Raw genomic sequence first — 14315 nt, forward strand, 5'->3', positions numbered from 1 at the left:
GGCGTCTGAGGGGCTAATACACACACCCGCTCACATAAAACAGAAAAACCCTTTAAAGTCGAATAAGCATTTCGACACTTGTGGGTTGTAAAAGGGGAGGATCCGCTAACGTAGATAAGAGTCATGGTGTGTGCCTGGCGATGATGGAGAGGACTGGGAGAGCCTAGTCTGGTAGCCCACCCTATTGCTTGAAATACAGGTCAATCAGCATCATCACAAAAGTGATACGTGACAAACTACACAACTTCAACAATATTTGAAACCCACGGATGAAACACTAAATGTAGGCCATCAAAAATCTGCCAATTTCAAAATGCGTAAAATAGCCTAGTAAAATGCACGTGTCTGGTAATTCCGATGGTAAGCTAATAACAATTACAAATAGTTTATAGGTTACAGTAAACAAGATATTACGTACCTTTCGCTATTAGACTAAGGACGGAATCAGAATCGTGTAGAGAGCGGCTGTCATTGCGTGCGCTGACGGGTTTGACAGCCGCGGTCTGTGGAGAGTCAGCGCTTTTGAAAGAGTGGTACAGCTGCATCATGTACAGAGGGTACATAGTTGGATAAGTTATGCTCAGATGTCCAAAACTGCGATGAGTATTGTTCGACGTCCTATGATGCCCAGTTCCATGCCTCTCGTGCGTCGAGCTGACAAGCCCGGAAAAGCAGAGCAACAGCGCGCAGAGGCACAACTGTCCCAAACCTTCCATTCGATTGCAGATGTTGATGCTGAGGAGATGCGAGAACAGCGGTCACGTTCCAAAAGTCTCACTTGAGAACGAGAGAGACGGCTACAGCCTCCTTCCCCTAGCTGGTCTTGGTCTGAACTGAAGCTGTGAGCAGCCTGGAGCCCAGACAGACCATTTATAGTGGACAGCTGCCCTTTGATGACCCCTGGGTTCCCCAGACCTCTCTGATCCTCGGTGCACATCAGAGAGGGTGGAGGAACAAGACATTTAACCAAGGTCATTGCCCTTTGAAACTGTCTATTTGTATTCATTACTTGGGACCACTGATCCCTTTGACATGTAGGCCTATTCATGGTCCCTGGATACTGAAAAACAATAACATTAGTTTAACCCATTTCAAATCATTTAAATGGGGCCAAAGCAAAACAGAAGACATGAATGTTCTCAACATGAGTTATATTTAAAATTTGATTTTTGATTTAATACATTTAAGCAGCTGCTGCTGAAATATTGACACACACACATTACAAGGGATCATAAACATTATAAATAAAGTGATGTAGCCTAATAGGAAAGAGCCAATGATCTGGACAACAAGTCTCAACAGTGAGGATGTGTCTGACTGGTTTGGACACTAATACTATATTTAAATGAAATGCCAACAATATGGATGAAATCATTATCAGACACAACCAATATAAATATAGAACAATGGATTGTGAAAAAGATCAACAACACAATTCTCAAAGTAACGTAGTTCACATAAAATACAAGAAAAACAAACATGTAACATTCATTTCACATCAGACTATATCTTCTTTTTTAAGAACTTCACTTGTAGTCACTCTTCGAGGTATTAAAAAAACCCTGCTCTTCAATATGGCCCCGTAGGAGTTTCATTGATATTATGTGTCAAATGTGATATCTACGCTTTTCCAAAAGTGTAGATACCAAAATCAGGTATTTTCAATGGATCAAGTCATCCATTAACTGTTGATGATTTTCATGCTCCAATAACGAGTTGGTCAGTAGTAATTAGACAGTAGTATTTAGTCTAGTCTGTAGTATTTAGTCTGTAGTGTTGAACTACATCCTGTGTGATGTGTCTGGTAGCTGAGAGGCGTCTGGATAACGACAAGGTCAACTTTGAGAAAGTTTAAAATACAAAACACAAGAAACCTAAAAAGAAATGTTCAGATCTTCAGATTAATTGAAATCATCCCAAATTTGACCCGCTTCAATCTAGAAACCCCAAAATCATATCTAATCTTATAATCGTATGTTACTAATATATTTAAAGTCATTAAAACTAGGAATAAACTGGTCTTAGAGAGCACTGTAACAAGTTCTGTGGGAACAGTTTACTGATTGATGTCCGAATGCTCACATTTTGATCCCATGGTGTGAAAATAGCAGCTCAACTGACCGTTCCTCATAATCCACTGAAGAAGTTCTTCACCTGTGAACGGGAACCCAAGAGAAGTCAGATCTTGGAACATCAAATAACTCATCTGAGAGGAAGCCTCTATTTCAAACTTGCATGACAAAGACACACTAGAAAGTCAGATCACACCATGTTTAGTTTCAATGATGTACGTACGATCAATTCACACCTCCCTAACATCACAGCAGTGGTGTTGAGTGAACTCACAGGATGGAATAGTGGAGTTGTTTGGGTCTTTGTTGTGTTCGGTGTTTGTTGAGGGAATGTTTGTAAGTCGCTTTGGATAAAAGTCTCTAATTATTATGTGGCGTTGGATAAAAGCGTATGCTAAATGACTGATGTAATGTAAAATGTTTGAAGACCCATGTGACCCCATGTGGAGCAGTGAAATGGTGTGTGTGTGTCTGTGTGTGTGTGTGTGTGTGTGTGTCTGTGTGTATCTGTGTGTATCTGTGTGTCTGTGTGTGTCTGTGTGTGTGTTTGCATGTTTATGTAAAAATAAAGTAAATTAAGTACATTTATTTGATAATTTTTGGGTAGTGATGGGTCAAGAATGGGTCTCTTTAGGAGGGGATGAACAACTGCTTGTTTAAAATAATCGGGGACAGACAGATTCCAGCCAGCTGCTGATGATGATAGTGACAAGATATGAGCTTAAGGATCTCAGCACGTGTTTCAGTGGGCGCACGCGTGTGCGTGTGTGTGTGTGTGTGTGTGTGTGTGGACACAAATGAGCATGGAACAAACATACCAACGTACCCGTGTGATAAGTGAGGCCTGCACCTCAGGGTCTTTGTCAAACTCAACGCTGGCATCCAGCACCAACACAGGCACCTGTGCCAACCAGTCAAAGTGCAACCTGCAGAGACAGAGCCCAACTGAACACCACTAAGCATTAAAAAGCTCAACATCGCTAACTGTATGGAGTAACCATTAAGGACACTTGACATTCTCTTTTAGACTACATCAGACAAAGGAATTCGGGGCGCCCCGGTGGCTCATGGGTTAAGGCGCGTACCACGTGAAGGCTGGTCCTTATCACAGCGGCCCGGGTTCGAATCCAGCCTGGGCCCTGTGCTGCATGTCCTGTCCCCTCCCTCCCTCCCTCTCTCTCTCTCTCCCACCTTTCCTGTCACTCTATACTGTCCTATATAATAAAGCACAAATGCCCCCCAAAATATCTTTAAAAAAATCATTTAAAAAAAATAATTCAAAGGAACTCACGTGGTGCTTTTCTCTATGAGCCACCTCTCGTGCTGAGTGTGGAGTTTCTCCAGGTAGTCCAGCTCTACTCCTTCCTCCTCAGTCCGCCCCCGACGTCCCAGACGCTCCATACAGGTCTGAGAGCAACACAAACACCAGCTTTACTTAACTTACAGGGTATCTACTGATATCCACAACACGCTGACCTGCCCCCCCCCCCCCCCCCCCCCCCCCCACATGAGCGCAGACTCAGAACAAACTGTGCAAATGAAGCGATAACTACCGCTGGGGCAACTACCGCTGGGGCAACTACCGCTGGGGCAGGGCAACACGCTGCCGTCATGATAATGCCCTGGGGTTAAACTTTGTCTGACTCTGGCCAATAAGTGGTCAGGAGCAGCCGGATTGGTGTGCTTGTGTGTGTGTGCGTGTGTGTCAGTGGTTGCACCTGTGGGGGTGCTTTGAGGTAGATGATGCCCTCCAGCGCCACCTGGTGTCCAAACTGCTCCACCAGGAAGGAGTGCCAGTCCTGGTAGACCAGCCACTCTGTAGAATCGAGGCAGTTCAGCTCAAACATGTTCAGAGCAAAGATGTACCTGCGAGAAGCAGCGTTAAGAGACAGAGGAGATTATGTTGAACAGACACAACTCTTTTCTCAACTCATTTTCAACGAACACTCAATAGTATCATAAAAAATAAAAAACATTACATTACAGTAATTTAGCAGACGCATTTATCCAAAGCGACTAACAATAATTGCATTTAACGTAGGAAAAGCCAATGTACTACTACTTGACATAACTCACAAGTGCATCTTCTCTCTAAAACAAGTGACTAAGAACATAATCTAGTGCTGAAGGCAAAGTGCAAGAATAGCAATCTAAAATACAAAAGGTAGCATTGTATTATCATGATAGTTGTCACAGTAGACGTCCTCTCACCTGTCACTGTACACAGATCGCTCAAAGACCTGGACAGGGGTGTCCCTGGAGCAGAGCAGGTGAGCTGGTGGGGGTTGCAGCTGTGTACGCAGGCGGCTCATACAGGAGTAGGTCTGGAAAGTGTACGACCAACGCTGAGGGTCCTGGTACATCATCTGTAGCAGGTTACTGACTGTGGACTGGGGGGCTGGACCTTGCTGCTTAAACAAAGATGAATCATCAAGCATGAATATCCGTTAATCAGGACTACCTTGTAAGATTATTACTCAACCATTAGCCAGTGCTATACCAAATTTTAGTCAGCGTATTACCTGGTCTGACCCGCTCTCTATGCTTTGCCACTTGTTGACTGGTTCAGGAACAACCTCCCAATCTTGACCTGCCTCCTGCAGGAGTCGCGCGAACGTCGACTTCCCCACCGCTGATGACACGTCAGGTGAAACAAACGGTCATTAGGTCTTTATCCATCCATCGTTGGTTTTCATGTAAAAGCTTAGCTTCCACTTTTTCTCCCTGGCCTTCAATTCTAGTTCAGCATGACTCCCAGGCTAGTGTGTGTATTGTTGTATTTGTGGGTATTGTTGTGTTTGCGTGTATGGTTGTGTCTTTTTTAAAATTTATTTTTCACTTACCTGTAGAGCACTTTGGTCGATTTTAGTCGTTTTAAACGTGCTTTATAAAATAAAATTAAAAAATTAAAAAAAATACTTGAGTTGATGTCTGTTACTCACTTACCAATGTTTCCTTCAATAGAGACCCTCTTCACGCGACTTGTCAAAGACTCCATAGAGATAGTGCTTGATGAGCGATGCGGGGATCTGGAGAGAGAGCGCTTGATGGCTCGTCTCGCCATGGTTGAGCTGAGAGGGTTTAGGACAGGGTTTAGAACAGGAACAGGGTTCGCGGTCAGGTCACTTCCCTGGTACTTCCGAGTGGATCCAGCAAAAACAGATCCGATAAAGCGCTTCGAAACTGTGTGGGTTTTACAGTTGGAAACCAAATTCAACCCCATGTATCGGTATAATGAGGACATTGCAACAGACATGGAATTACAGCCTAAGTGTCCCACCATGGGGTCCCAACACCCGCCGTATGTTTTTGACAGGACAGTGGGTTTCCGGTGTCAAAGGTACTTTATCCTGGGCGAATGCAACCAATATAGACCAACACTGCCACCTGGTGTCCGTTTCTGCAACAATAGAAACGTGTTTGCGAGGCATCCTCTGGAGTCTCTCGTAGGCTACTTAGTTTTTTGAAGTAGGCTAGATGGCAAATCCAGTCCAATGTTACATCAGTTTATTAAAGGGAAACATACACCACACCTTTAAAAACAAACATGTATATATTTTCAACTATTCTGTACAAAAATACAAATAAATCCCACAAAACGTCTTAGCTTTCACATAAAACACTTTATTGCAAAGGACTGAAAGGTTGCAATAGAAAGCTTTGTGAAAAATACTTTTTCATTCAAATATTTCTTACAAAATAGAAATGATACCCAGTAATTTCACAGAGGGCTCATTATATTCTAAAATGCATTATCAAAATGTGAGCACTACTTAAACTACATATTACAAGAATTATATAAAATAAAAAAAGGTTGTTCCTTGGTGTTCAGGCTATCTTAACATAACGTTAAGGAACATAGTGTTGCTCTTAAAGTAAAACAAGTTGCACATCAAACCAATCAAACAAATTATTTACAATCAGTGCCTCTGATCTCAACTTTGTTGAAGTCATCTCCAAACATATTACTCCATTATGCTAATTAACCAATGCCCTTTATGCACACAGGATAAGAAAGGACTTTGTTGAGCCTTTCATCAATCACTGTGACTCATGAACCTGGTCCTTCAGTAGCCAGTGTTTTTAATGGTGATTTGTTGAGCCGTCTCAATCTTGAAGTCTTTGATACCTGAAAGAGAGAAAAACCAACGTTTGAACCTTGTGATAGAAACGAGGAAACCAAACCAACAATCTTAGATCAAAGCAGCGAAGGCATAACACAGATCTTTGTATGTTTTCGCCATGATGCCCCTAAGTTGTTCTTACCACTGCTGAGAGCAGCGCCCCCTGTGGAGAGGTGCCAGTATCTGCGGTCACTCTGTCTCGCCTTCTCTCCGTTCACCTCGCTCAGGAAGGGGCCCCAAAGACTGGACTCCTTCTCAAACCTGCAGGACAGGAGGGAACAAGGGTGACAATCCGCCAGGTTCTGACGTCATTCTGACCAGGTAACTCAGCTCTTACTCAGTGGAATATGACATAACCATTTACAAATCATGTAGCTAACGTGAGAGAGACAGTGCTCTCTGAAAATATACTATTATATATCCTCTCCATGGGGCGCCCCGGTAGCTCAACTGGGGCGCGTACCATGTAAAGGCTAGTCCTTTCTGCAGCGGCGTGGGTTCGAATCCAGCCCACGCCCTTTGCTGCATGTCTTCCCCTCTCTCTTCTCTCCCACCTTTCCTGTCTGTCACCTACACTGTCCTATCATAATAAAGCAAAAATGCCTTAAAATATATTTTTCTTTTAAATAAAATAAAAATCCTCTCCATGCCTCTGCTCCCATCACCAACCCCCGATCGAGTCACATTAGAGCATAAAGGCCATTGACTCACGTGAAGCCACTGTTCTTCTCCTGAAGGAGCTCCAGAGCTTCTAGCAGCGAGGACCCTGCTGGCACGTCCACAGGGAAGATGGCCGCGGCCCCGCTGGACATCACCACCTCCACCTTCAGGGCCACTTTGGTCTGACTGGGCAGCACACTGACCGGGTCACTGGGCTCCAGCACCAGGCTGTCTGTAGAGAAAACCCCAACAAGCAACGGGCGATAAAAATCAAAATCCGCCGGTGAAAACAGAAGGTATGAGTGATGTTGCACTCACCATCCTCACTGCGGCACTGCTTGCTCTTAACGTGCAGGTAAGACTTCTTCTGGAGAGCTGGCAGTGTTTGGGAAATGGCCATGGGGTTAAGATATGTTCCCTTCCTGACATCTGACCTCATGGCCTCCATGGACTTAGCGCACTCCTCCACCGGGCTGCCCATTGCCAGCAGAGCCTGAGACACATCAGCACACAGAGCACAACAGTCTCAGACTGTAATAGTAAATGGACTGCACTTATATAGCGCTTTTCCACCTTAGCGGCACTCAAAGCACTTTACAATGGCCTCTCATTCACACACCAATGGCGGCAGCTGACATGCAAGGTGCTAACCTGCTCATTGGGAGCAATTTGGGGTTAGGTGTCTTGCTCAAGGACACTTCGAAATGTGCACAGTCGGAGCTGGGATTCGAACCGCTGACCCTTTGATCATTGAACGACCCGCTCTACCAACTGAGCTACAGCCGCCCCCTGTAGTACTGACAGCCTCCATTAAAAATCCACGTGTATGTAAAAGTTCTCATGGATTTAGCTCCATCTGTAACTCTGAGATAGTGCTCCGGTCCTTACTTGTACAGCCAGGCCTGTGCTGAACTCATTGCCCATGTGACCATCAGCGCGTTGGGAGTGTAGTAGCTTCTGTTTGATGGTGCCCAGGGCCTTCTCCAGGTGGGCTGCCTCAAGCCCGTGTGACCCATCCTCCTTCAGGCACTGCAGGGCCATCCCAGCCATGGCTAAGCTGTCTGGAGAGGGACAGAGGGGACCCAGCAAGACCACCATTTCAATGAAACCAGTGAATGAAAACATAATGGAATTGAAAAGTGAACTAAACAAATAAAAACTGCTTGAAGTTTGAAAGAAACAAATGATGATGGTACTCCCGTCTCAGCGGTCACACTCACCAGTACAGTCGGAGTCGCCGTGTTTGATGAGTCCGTGCTCCACAGCCTTGGTGAGCTTGTTGCTGACGTGCACGTTGAGTCTGACTCCGCTCACACACAGAGCCAGCACGCCCAGAGAGTACTGGTAGTAGTTAGTCAGAGGACGGTGGCTGACTGCAGGACAGAACAGAAGGAAAAATATCAAACACAAAATTTAATCTTTATATGAACGACCATTATCAGAATGATTCAAATGTTGGCCTTTTATAGAACCAGATCTATGTAACAGGAATGAGGAGTGAGCGATTAAATCCTTTAAAACGGAGCTGAGCGATCAAAAATTGTACTCCCCTGTACTGTACATGTACAAAGGATATAACAATAAAGGTATCTAAATGTGAATCCGGAATCTCACAGGCGATGTGGTCTTTCTCCAGGTCCATCTGTCTCTTGAGGTGAGTCAGCAGGGTGCTGCTCCTCTGGCTGACGGTGAAGGTCAGGGTGTTGATGTCATAGCAGGAGGCCTTAAGAGCCAGGATGTAGAGGGCCAGGCGCCCGGACACAGGCTGGCCGCCAGACAGAGAGCTGGTAGAGGAGGAAGACACCTCTTAGATAAACATCTGTTTTAATGTACAACCTATTGTCCCCAATTTTAAATGAGTGATGAGTCATGAGCTCAGCAATGTTAACTCCAGGAGAAATATGGCATCTGTAAAATAGCAGGCCTTCGGGCTGCCACACACTGCATATTAAACAAGGCAGAATGTGATGTTTTACCTCTCAATGTCATTGTGTAGCTTTGTTTTGAGTACATTGAGGTGATTACTCTCTTTGCCAAGGTTGTGGTGAGGAGAAAGTCGCAGGGCCAAATGCACACTGGGATTAGGGAGCTCTCCCTCGACCTCCAGAGAGCGCAGGAGCTTCTTATTGAGAGACAGAAGCAGCTCGCTGTGGTCTGCTGCTGTATCTGGACAAACACACCAAACAAACAGCACGTTCACTTCCCTGCCCCTGGAATACTTCCCATGTTACCAGACGGATGTTGTCTTGGAGATGTGAGGCTAAACACTGAAGAAGGAAGAGCTGAAACGCGTCTGTCAGGTCTGTCCACCGTTATGAATTAAAGAGCATAAACATAGTTTTGAGTGCGGACCCTTCTTTATTGTTGATCAAGTTTTTGTATATCGGTCCTGCAGCGATTCTGAGCGCTGTGGCCCCAATTATTATCGAATCTTGGAGATGTGACAAATAAAGTCACCTGACATTAATCTGTGGCCACAAAGTTTTGCTGAGTACTCACCGAAACCATCTAAATATAACGCCCTCACGCTGTGTTATTAAGGTCATGCGTTGCACAACCAACCAGTTTCCTCTGCTGTATCAGCAGTTACACACACATAATGAGAGGAAGCACAGACCTAAGCAACTGTAATAACCAAAGAGACTGGTCACACACTAGTAAGTTTTGTCTAACAAGCACAATTAACCTCCACCTATCACTGATGCCACTGGCTTAAGACAGAGTTTAGAGTCACTGTGACCTTAAGGAGAGGTTCAATGTACAATATGGTTTGCCATGGTTTGTCTATTGAGACCTAGGTCTCTTTCACAAAGTGAATAAATGTAAACAAGGAATACAACTACAACAACAGAGATATACAATAAACACGGCAATTAAACCAAATTAAAATAAGCATAATAATAATAATAATAATAACTTGAAAATAAAAAACAAGAAAGTGTGCATATGACAAGTGAGGTAAAAACCATTCTTAAGATATTTGGACACCATTATTCTCAAATGGTCCAAAGCACCAAAGAATAGGTCCAGCTTTCCTGGAAGTCATTCCAATAGGACAGTGCTCAAACACTAACACCTGTTCCCTTTAAAACAGCACTATAACTGCAGGGGGAACATCTCAATTGAATCTGCCTTGTGACCGTGTTTGGTGCTCTACATTTGTCCATCGCAGAAGAGAAGAATGCTGCTTTGTAAATAAAAATGTACCAATTGTGTGACCTCCTTACTGACAGGGGACTCAACTCACATCATGATAGAGGGTGCAGTGATGTGGTATGCATGTATCTGTTGCGTTACAACAGTGAGTCCAGGGGTTTTAAAACAAATATGTGTGGCCTCTATAAATTTTCTTAAAGACAAGAATTATCTTACTGAACTGAAAAGGCCTATTCTTAAACAACACATAATTGTTCTGTGACACAGTGGTCATAGTGTCATCAGGTAGAGTATTGCTGAACCTTGACACTCCAACCAATGAGTCATCTTTTAGGGCAGCTATCATCTCTGTACTTTCCCACTAGTTCTGCCAGGGTCTCATTTGTTGTGTAAAGATCATTCAGAGTTAGAATAATTGGCTGACAGAAACTGTAATAGTCAGAAGGTGATAGTTACCACATGGTTCGCTGGTGGCCAGTGCCAATAGTCCACTCAAAATGTACAGAGCATACATTTTAGAAAACCTACTGAGAAAAAATAAATGTTGAAACACACAGATTTCAGCCTATGTGAAAACATGCTAGTGTTTCAGACCGTGTCCTTTCCTTTCATATAAATATAATTGACACCACAACGCGAACAGTCTGCACAGCAATACTGGACAAAAACAAAAGCTTACATTACACATGACATTACCAAAAATGGTAGCCTACTTACTGATAAGAGTGACCTATTCCCAAGCAATCAAACTTGACTGTGAACAAAAAATAAGGACAGCCCATAGTCTTGTCAACAGATGTCATATGACCAGTCATTTGACCGACAGAGGACAGTACGTGGTTGCGGCTTTAAAGAAAACGACAACTCCCATGTTTCCAGTCTCTTCTAGGACGCGTACGTGTGACGACATTTTCCTGCGACTCGAACAAGTTATCGTCGTCAACTCTCGTTAAACTATCCACTCACGAATTATTCAGCTAACGAACCCAGAATGAATTTCTAGCTGATATTTTGATCACGGGGAGTGAAAAGATGAATAAACACATCGAGAAGTGAACAATACCAACGAACTGTCGCGTTCAAGGCTAATTCAGAGAGCTACAGGGGTCATAACAACAACACATAGGGGCGGGTCAGCGAGTCCGGCTAGATAAGTACAGTAACGTTACTGTAACGTTACTAGCTAGATAAGTACAGTAACGTTAAGTTACAGTAGAGACGACGTGCAGAGAAGTGAGTCCTGTGTTTAGGGCCTAGCCCATGACACTTGCAGGTACAGTAACTCTAATTACGAGTATCTGACTATAGCTAGTTCTGTATAACGTTAACGTTGGTTGGGGAAACGGCTACCCAGCAAACACGCAACGTCAGGGAGACGTTCAGATCATGTCTTAATAACGTCCGTCGGTCCAGAACCCCATTTGTACGTCTGCTGGACACCTCAATATTCAAACGTCTGGCTTAGACCCCTCTAAGACGTCTGTGGACGTGCAGAACGGGTTCAATATCTGAACGTTAAAAAGAACGTTCATTCTGGCTCCTAATTGGATGTCTTTGGACGTCCGGAAAAGACGAAAAAGACATCTAAAAGACGTCTTTTAGACGTGTCTTTGCTCAGTGGGTAGCTAACAATGCCGACTCGGGACACGATTTAGGCTAATACATGTTATGCTGTGTACCGTTAACATGTATGATGTGTATATATATATGTATGTATGTTGTATAACAGTAGCTACATAAGCCAAGTGCCCTTTCAGTGCCCTGGCTTGCTACGAACCTGCATGTTTTTGACAGTTTTGCCTACCAAATTAATGTAAGAAACGTTTTATGAAAGCTGCCTAGATGATGTTTGCCACCATATTGTATGTTTCCTAGGCCTTCTAGAACATTTCAGCTGAATGTGACACAAGCCTCTCTTCTCATCTACATTCAAGTTTGAGGTGGCCTCCAACCTCTCCATCCTAGCTTATGTGTGCCTACACATCCCCCTGCTTTACCAACATGCCTGAAATGTCTGGCTTCAACATAAGCTCAGCAAGCAACTCTCACCAGCTGCCGGGAATGTCCCACCCTAAAGCGTGAGTGGCAAACATTACATTTATTGATTTTGTATGTACACTACATTCAAAAACCCATTGGAGGCAGCATGTCTAGTCAGGCTTTTGATGTCTGTCTGTCTCCTCAGGTGTTGGGAGAGGCGATGCCTGAGGAAACACAGGAGGAGAGCAGACGACGAGTGAGTCAGGGAAATACTTTCCGAATTACTTTGCTCAGCAGTTTGTTCTCATCTTTGGAACTTTCTACAGACTCCGAATCATCCATCTCTTGTTCCCACAGAGGATGCAGCGCCAAACGAAGGAGGCTGATGGGAGGAGGAGGAGGAGGAGGCGGAGGAGGAGGCTGTAGCCCCGGGGAAAACTCCACTCCCAGTATGTGTCAGAACCCGACACCAGGGACAGACTGCCTTCTGTCCGAACCGCCCACCTCTGACCTGCCCCAGGCCTGCCAGGGGCCTCAATCCCGCCAGGAGACGGAGGCCTCGTCCATGGAGGTGGAGGCAGCCCAGAGGAGACTTCAGGAGATTGAAGAGAGGTGAGCTTTGAGAGACATAGCGTGGGTTGTGTTGTGAAGACATACGCGCACACTCATACACAGTACAAGAGATTCAAGATGCTGTTGCAGATGACATAGGACAGGGTGCAGGACAGGACAGTGCAAAGACATAACATAAGACCCTGCTCACTCACTGTACTGTATATACACTGACTGCACTACTTTTTGTATATTGCTCTTTTTCTTAACTTATCTTTTTTGCTTTAGCATTTTGTACTTGGTCTTTGCACTGTCCTGTCTTCGCACTGTCCTGTCTCGTCCCTACACCCTGTCCAATGTCTCCATGTTATGCACCACGGCCGAAAGCAAACTCCTGTACGTTGAACAACTGAATGGCAATAAAAACAAATTCTGATCGTGATTCTCTTCTCCCAGAATAACACTGGAGGATGATGATGAGGACGAGGACCTGGATGTGGAGCCGACCCCCAGGCGACCTATGCTGGTGATGTCAGACAGCCTGAGGGAGGGGCTTCAGCGTGGCATCAGTGACATCCTCCCCCATAAGGTGGCCCGGTCTGTGTAAGTATTCCTCAAACGCTATAGAATGTCACCCACAATGCATCAGGAGGATAGTGGGCGAGTCTATGTCCTGGAGAGTCTCAGGTTCCTACTAATCGCTTCCCTTTGGCTCTGTGTTCCTCTTCGGTTCCTGTAGGAGCCACTCCTGCATGGAGCTGGTAGTGTGGCGCCCCCCGGAGGACGCGCTGTCCCAGAGGTTGAAGGACTCCCTGCAGAAGCAGCGCAAGCAGCAGACCGCCTGCCGGCAGCCCCCGCGCCCCGGTCCGTCTCTCGGCCCCCACAGTCCCCTCAGCTCCACGGGCCCCGCCCCGACGCACCCCCCTCCGTTCTGCAACGCCGGGGCCCAGAGCTCGGGAGAGGAGGACATGGAGCTGTAGAGGAAGATCCGTCCCTCGTCAGCTACCGCTCTCGGCCTCAGCTGACCCCAGAACACACAGTCACAGTCATCTGACGGACTGCTTTGGACCATGACCCGGTTGGACCATGACCCCGGTCAGCTTGGCAGGCACATTTGGCTCCTGGTATCGTCTTTGGCTAAATAATGTCATCATCCTTCCTTTGCATTACAATCAGCTATTACTACAATCAGTACAATATGAGCCCTTACTCTGATCCAGGGAAACGTGAGTCATGACTTTGCTGCAGGGACCACAAAGCTTATTTTTTGTAGGTTATTTTTGGTCTACGTTGAAGACCAGTGCCAAGGGTTTCAGACTTTTTACATGGTCTACCTTCTAGTACCCCTGTGGAGGAAACGGACAGGCTTAGCCACCGTTGGAGGAGTGTCATTTACTCTGTAGTTACACAAAGTGCAAGTAGACATGGTTTGTTCTTAGCCAAAGCTTTGTTACAGAGAGCAGTGATGTACATCTTTATCATTTGAAAGCAGGTAGATGAACTTTAGTTTGTTTTATTTTGTACTCCGCTTTGGAGTGACATTTTGACAATTTATATTTTTTGAAAGCACGTCAGCTTGCTGTTTAACTGTTGTAATTCATTGTAACCTACAGTTTATCTGTTTGCTTTGGAGGAATAAAGCAAATGACACTATCTTCACTAAAGGGATGAATTATGGAAATTCAATGTACATTTAGATTGTATCTTCACATGCTCCTTAAGAGAAACATTGGACATTGAGTGTTACTACTTTGTATCTGTTTTTAAATAA

At 44.9% G+C, this 14315-nt stretch overlaps 3 protein-coding genes across 8 annotated transcripts; 1 reads left to right on the forward strand and 2 right to left on the reverse strand.

The window, feature by feature from the left end:
* Positions 1-1223: 1223 nt before the first annotated feature.
* dguok (deoxyguanosine kinase) lies at positions 1224-5355 on the reverse strand (the record flags this gene model as incomplete). 3 transcript variants are annotated; one of them, XM_084456950.1, is made up of 7 exons in its annotated part: positions 1224-2154; positions 2899-2998; positions 3364-3479; positions 3791-3938; positions 4284-4480; positions 4595-4704; positions 5019-5355. In XM_084456950.1, 7 exons carry the CDS (start codon positions 5353-5355, stop codon positions 2128-2130), a joined length of 1035 nt encoding a protein of 344 aa, XP_084313076.1. In that variant the 3' UTR covers positions 1224-2127. The 3 variants fall into 3 exon arrangements, with proteins under 3 accessions (XP_084313076.1, XP_084313075.1, XP_084313077.1); XM_084456949.1 differs by having other exon boundaries at positions 4284-4483; XM_084456951.1 differs by having other exon boundaries at positions 4284-4483; positions 4916-5046.
* Positions 5356-5677: 322 nt separating this feature from the next.
* Positions 5678-10790, reverse strand: tcn2 (transcobalamin II). 2 transcript variants are annotated; one of them, XM_084457360.1, is made up of 10 exons: positions 10730-10790; positions 10469-10539; positions 8833-9022; positions 8471-8640; positions 8077-8229; positions 7745-7917; positions 7175-7349; positions 6908-7088; positions 6339-6457; positions 5678-6201 (listed from the first exon to the last, which is right to left on the reverse strand). In XM_084457360.1, the coding sequence occupies exons 2-10, from the start codon at positions 10524-10526 to the stop codon at positions 6140-6142; spliced, it is 1281 nt and encodes a 426-aa protein (XP_084313486.1). In that variant the 5' UTR covers positions 10527-10539; positions 10730-10790; the 3' UTR covers positions 5678-6139. The 2 variants fall into 2 exon arrangements, with proteins under 2 accessions (XP_084313486.1, XP_084313485.1); XM_084457359.1 differs by having other exon boundaries at positions 10469-10536; positions 10730-10779.
* A 166-nt stretch (positions 10791-10956) lies between these two features.
* Positions 10957-14273, forward strand: ccdc117 (coiled-coil domain containing 117). 3 transcript variants are annotated; one of them, XM_084456757.1, is made up of 6 exons: positions 10957-11285; positions 11888-12090; positions 12198-12248; positions 12350-12604; positions 13001-13147; positions 13284-14273. In XM_084456757.1, exons 2-6 carry the CDS (start codon positions 11981-11983, stop codon positions 13522-13524), a joined length of 804 nt encoding a protein of 267 aa, XP_084312883.1. In that variant the 5' UTR covers positions 10957-11285; positions 11888-11980; the 3' UTR covers positions 13525-14273. The 3 variants fall into 3 exon arrangements, with proteins under 3 accessions (XP_084312883.1, XP_084312884.1, XP_084312882.1); XM_084456758.1 differs by having other exon boundaries at positions 11947-12090; XM_084456756.1 differs by lacking the exons at positions 10957-11285; positions 11888-12090 and having other exon boundaries at positions 12125-12604.
* Positions 14274-14315: the final 42 nt, after the last annotated feature.

The sequence above is a fragment of the Borostomias antarcticus genome, assembly GCF_949987555.1.
Source record: "Borostomias antarcticus genome assembly, chromosome: 23".
NCBI classification, from domain to species: Eukaryota; Metazoa; Chordata; class Actinopteri; order Stomiiformes; family Stomiidae; genus Borostomias; species Borostomias antarcticus.

Bases quoted from the DNA above. Each gene is read 5' to 3' on its own strand.
- tcn2 (XM_084457360.1), bottom strand. From the start codon at position 10,526: ATGTATGCTCTGTACATTTTGAGTGGACTATTGGCACTGGCCACCAGC. The intron at 6,458-6,907 runs GTGAGTCAATGG...CCTGTCCTGCAG, and splicing joins GAGAAGAACAGTGGCTTCAC to GTTTGAGAAGGAGTCCAGTC. The intron at 6,202-6,338 runs GTAAGAACAACT...TCTCTCTTTCAG, and splicing joins GGGCGCTGCTCTCAGCAGTG to GTATCAAAGACTTCAAGATT.
- ccdc117 (XM_084456756.1), top strand. From the start codon at position 12,159: ATGTCTAGTCAGGCTTTTGATGTCTGTCTGTCTCCTCAGGTGTTGGGA. The intron at 12,605-13,000 runs GTGAGCTTTGAG...CTCTTCTCCCAG, and splicing joins CTTCAGGAGATTGAAGAGAG to AATAACACTGGAGGATGATG. The intron at 13,148-13,283 runs GTAAGTATTCCT...CGGTTCCTGTAG, and splicing joins CATAAGGTGGCCCGGTCTGT to GAGCCACTCCTGCATGGAGC.